Below are 4,657 nucleotides of genomic sequence, written 5' to 3' on the forward strand. Positions count from 1 at the left end.
AGCTAGCTACAGTAGTAATACCTGTTAGATTGATTTGGTACCAGGCCTGTCACATGACACAGCTAGCTACAGTAGTAATACCTGTTAGATTGATTTGGTACCAGCCCTGTCACATGACACAGCTAGCTACAGTAGTAATACCTGTTAGATTGATTTGGTACCAGGCCTGTCACATGACACAGCTAGCTACCGTAGTAATACCTGTTAGATTGATTTGGTACCAGCCCTGTCACATGACACAGCTAGCTACCGTAGTAATACCTGTTAGATTGATTTGGTACCAGGCCTGTCACATGACACAGCTAGCTACAGTAGTAATACCTGTTAGATTGATTTGGTACCAGCCCTGTCACATGACACAGCTAGCTACAGTAGTAATACCTGTTAGATTGATTTGGTACCAGGCCTGTCACATGACACAGCTAGCTACCGTAGTAATACCTGTTAGATTGATTTGGTACCAGCCCTGTCACATGACACAGCTAGCTACAGTAGTAATACCTGTTAGATTGATTTGGTACCAGCCCTGTCACATGACACAGCTAGCTACAGTAGTAATACCTGTTAGATTGATTTGGTACCAGGCCTGTCACATGACACAGCTAGCTACAGTAGTAATACCTGTTAGATTGATTTGGTACCAGGCCCTGTCACATGACACAGCTAGCTACAGTAGTAATACCTGTTAGATTGATTTGGTACCAGCCCTGTCACATGACACAGCTAGCTACAGTAGTAATACCTGTTAGATTGATTTGGTACCAGCCCTGTCACATGACACAGCTAGCTACAGTAGTAATACCTGTTAGATTGATTTGGTACCAGCCCTGTCACATGACACAGCTAGCTACCGTAGTAATACCTGTTAGATTGATTTGGTACCAGCCCTGTCACATGACACAGCTAGCTACAGTAGTAATACCTGTTAGATTGATTTGGTACCAGCCCTGTCACATGACACAGCTAGCTACCGTAGTAATACCTGTTAGATTGATTTGGTACCAGCCCTGTCACATGACACAGCTAGCTACAGTAGTAATACCTGTTAGATTGATTTGGTACCAGCCCTGTCACATGACACAGCTAGCTACAGTAGTAATACCTGTTAGATTGATTTGGTACCAGCCCTGTCACATGACACAGCTAGCTACAGTAGTAATACCTGTTAGATTGATTTGGTACCAGCCCTGTCACATGACACAGCTAGCTACAGTAGTAATACCTGTTAGATTGATTTGGTACCAGCCCTGTCACATGACACAGCTAGCTACCGTAGTAATACCTGTTAGATTGATTTGGTACCAGCCCTGTCACATGACACAGCTAGCTACAGTAGTAATACCTGTTAGATTGATTTGGTACCAGCCCTGTCACATGACACAGCTAGCTACAGTAGTAATACCTGTTAGATTGATTTGGTACCAGCCCTGTCACATGACACAGCTAGCTACAGTAGTAATACCTGTTAGATTGATTTGGTACCAGCCCTGTCACATGACACAGCTAGCTACAGTAGTAATACCTGTTAGATTGATTTGGTACCAGCCCTGTCACATGACACAGCTAGCTACAGTAGTAATACCTGTTAGATTGATTTGGTACCAGCCCTGTCACATGACACAGCTAGCTACGGTAGTAATACCTGTTAGATTGATTTGGTACCAGCCCTGTCACATGACACAGCTAGCTACAGTAGTAATACCTGTTAGATTGATTTGGTACCAGCCCTGTCACATGACACAGCTAGCTACAGTAGTAATACCTGTTAGATTGATTTGGTACCAGCCCTGTCACATGACACAGCTAGCTACAGTAGTAATACCTGTTAGATTGATTTGGTACCAGCCCTGTCACATGACACAGCTAGCTACAGTAGTAATACCTGTTAGATTGATTTGGTACCAGCCCTGTCACATGACACAGCTAGCTACAGTAGTAATACCTGTTAGATTGATTTGGTACCAGCCCTGTCACATGACACAGCTAGCTACAGTAGTAATACCTGTTAGATTGATTTGGTACCAGCCCTGTCACATGACACAGCTAGCTACAGTAGTAATACCTGTTAGATTGATTTGGTACCAGCCCTGTCACATGACACAGCTAGCTACAGTAGTAATACCTGTTAGATTGATTTGGTACCAGCCCTGTCACATGACACAGCTAGCTACAGTAGTAATACCTGTTAGATTGATTTGGTACCAGCCCTGTCACATGACACAGCTAGCTACAGTAGTAATACCTGTTAGATTGATTTGGTACCAGCCCTGTCACATGACACAGCTAGCTACAGTAGTAATACCTGTTAGATTGATTTGGTACCAGCCCTGTCACATGACACAGCTAGCTACAGTAGTAATACCTGTTAGATTGATTTGGTACCAGCCCTGTCACATGACACAGCTAGCTACAGTAGTAATACCTGTTAGATTGATTTGGTACCAGCCCTGTCACATGACACAGCTAGCTACAGTAGTAATACCTGTTAGATTGATTTGGTACCAGCCCTGTCACATGACACAGCTAGCTACAGTAGTAATACCTGTTAGATTGATTTGGTACCAGCCCTGTCACATGACACAGCTAGCTACAGTAGTAATACCTGTTAGATTGATTTGGTACCAGCCCTGTCACATGACACAGCTAGCTACAGTAGTAATACCTGTTAGATTGATTTGGTACCAGCCCTGTCACATGACACAGCTAGCTACAGTAGTAATACCTGTTAGATTGATTTGGTACCAGGCCTGTCACATGACACAGCTAGCTACAGTAGTAATACCTGTTAGATTGATTTGGTACCAGCCCTGTCACATGACACAGCTAGCTACAGTAGTAATACCTGTTAGATTGATTTGGTACCAGCCCTGTCACATGACACAGCTAGCTACAGTAGTAATACCTGTTAGATTGATTTGGTACCAGCCCTGTCACATGACACAGCTAGCTACAGTAGTAATACCTGTTAGATTGATTTGGTACCAGCCCTGTCACATGACACAGCTAGCTACAGTAGTAATACCTGTTAGATTGATTTGGTACCAGCCCTGTCACATGACACAGCTAGCTACAGTAGTAATACCTGTTAGATTGATTTGGTACCAGCCCTGTCACATGACACAGCTAGCTACAGTAGTAATACCTGTTAGATTGATTTGGTACCAGCCCTGTCACATGACACAGCTAGCTACAGTAGTAATACCTGTTAGATTGATTTGGTACCAGCCCTGTCACATGACACAGCTAGCTACAGTAGTAATACCTGTTAGATTGATTTGGTACCAGCCCTGTCACATGACACAGCTAGCTACAGTAGTAATACCTGTTAGATTGATTTGGTACCAGCCCTGTCACATGACACAGCTAGCTACAGTAGTAATACCTGTTAGATTGATTTGGTACCAGCCCTGTCACATGACACAGCTAGCTACAGTAGTAATACCTGTTAGATTGATTTGGTACCAGCCCTGTCACATGACACAGCTAGCTACAGTAGTAATACCTGTTAGATTGATTTGGTACCAGCCCTGTCACATGACACAGCTAGCTACAGTAGTAATACCTGTTAGATTGATTTGGTACCAGCCCTGTCACATGACACAGCTAGCTACAGTAGTAATACCTATTAGACAGAGTAGGATGACGTTTTCCCTAGACGCTGATCTAGTGTCAGTTCTGTTTTCCCTGAGAGGCTCACACTGTGTTCTTAGAACCAGGTTTTCAGGGTTAGCCAATCACAGATTTCTATTGTCACCTAATTTGAATATTAATTAAGCTTATCCCTGGGCTAAGAACATGCAGTGAGAAGCCGGAGGGGTAGGAGGAGTAAACTGATCTTAGATCAGTTATCTAGGTGCCACTTCTAACCCAGCAGGATTAGACAGCCGAGAGCCAGAACAGTCTGGAAGATTCCTCTCTGTCTCACCTCGATGAAGGTGCTGAGGGTGGCGTTAGTGGGGTTGTGTGTGATGAGGAACCTCATGTTCTTGTAGCAGACCTCGACGGGGGGGGCCGGCCGGTTCATCCTGGACACACTGAGGATCCCACTCTCAGGAGAAGACGCCACGATGCCGACCCAGACCCAGACGCCCGCACCCACCCTGACAGAGGAGTCCCCAGCCCACCAGCTACAGTCCACTGTCCTGACACAGCAGGCAGGAAGCCAGGCAGGCAGGCAGGCAGGCCACCCACAGGTCAACCCTGCTAGTCTCTCGGAGGTTGAGGAACAAACCCCAGCAACAACACCCCACCTCAGGAGGACTTTACAAGGTCCTCTGAAGTCTCTCCTGTCCAGGGTGTCTCGGGCTGGTGGGAATAGAGTGGGGGGTTGGAGAGGGTGAAGAGGTAGCTGTCCGTTAGCTTACACTTCCCTTGGTCACCGACACTCACTACCCCATCTGGTGAGTTAGTGGTCCTGCTGTCTATCGGTCAGTCTACAGTCAGTGTGGGGGGTGGCTGGGTCTGGGTGGGGAGGGCGACCTGGCTGTGGGCATTCAGGGGTGGGAGGTGCAGCAGGGCAGCAGGGCCATCCTCCCCCCGGGGGGCCTGGGCTCAAGCGCTGAGATGTTGGGCGTGGCAGTAGTCACCGCTCCCCTGCAAGAACTCCATCAACGACTGGCCGGCCTGAGTGCAGCGCTGCAGAGACAGAGGAAAGACA

The 4,657-nt window shown here is 46.5% G+C and overlaps 1 protein-coding gene across 1 annotated transcript in view; it reads right to left on the bottom strand.

Moving 5' to 3' along the window:
- LOC121542784 (protein tyrosine phosphatase type IVA 3) overlaps nt 1-4,351 on the bottom strand; it is a 17,081-nt gene extending 12,730 nt beyond the window's left edge. The window contains exon 1 of the mRNA XM_041852323.2: nt 3,926-4,351. Coding sequence (XP_041708257.1) covers nt 3,926-4,024 — 99 coding nt within the window. The 5' untranslated portion in view covers nt 4,025-4,351. The remainder of the gene's footprint in view (nt 1-3,925) is intronic.
- Between the last annotated feature and the right edge of the window lie 306 nt (nt 4,352-4,657).

This window comes from Coregonus clupeaformis, chromosome 28 (assembly GCF_020615455.1).
Source record: "Coregonus clupeaformis isolate EN_2021a chromosome 28, ASM2061545v1, whole genome shotgun sequence".
In the NCBI taxonomy this organism is placed as follows: Eukaryota; Metazoa; Chordata; class Actinopteri; order Salmoniformes; family Salmonidae; genus Coregonus; species Coregonus clupeaformis.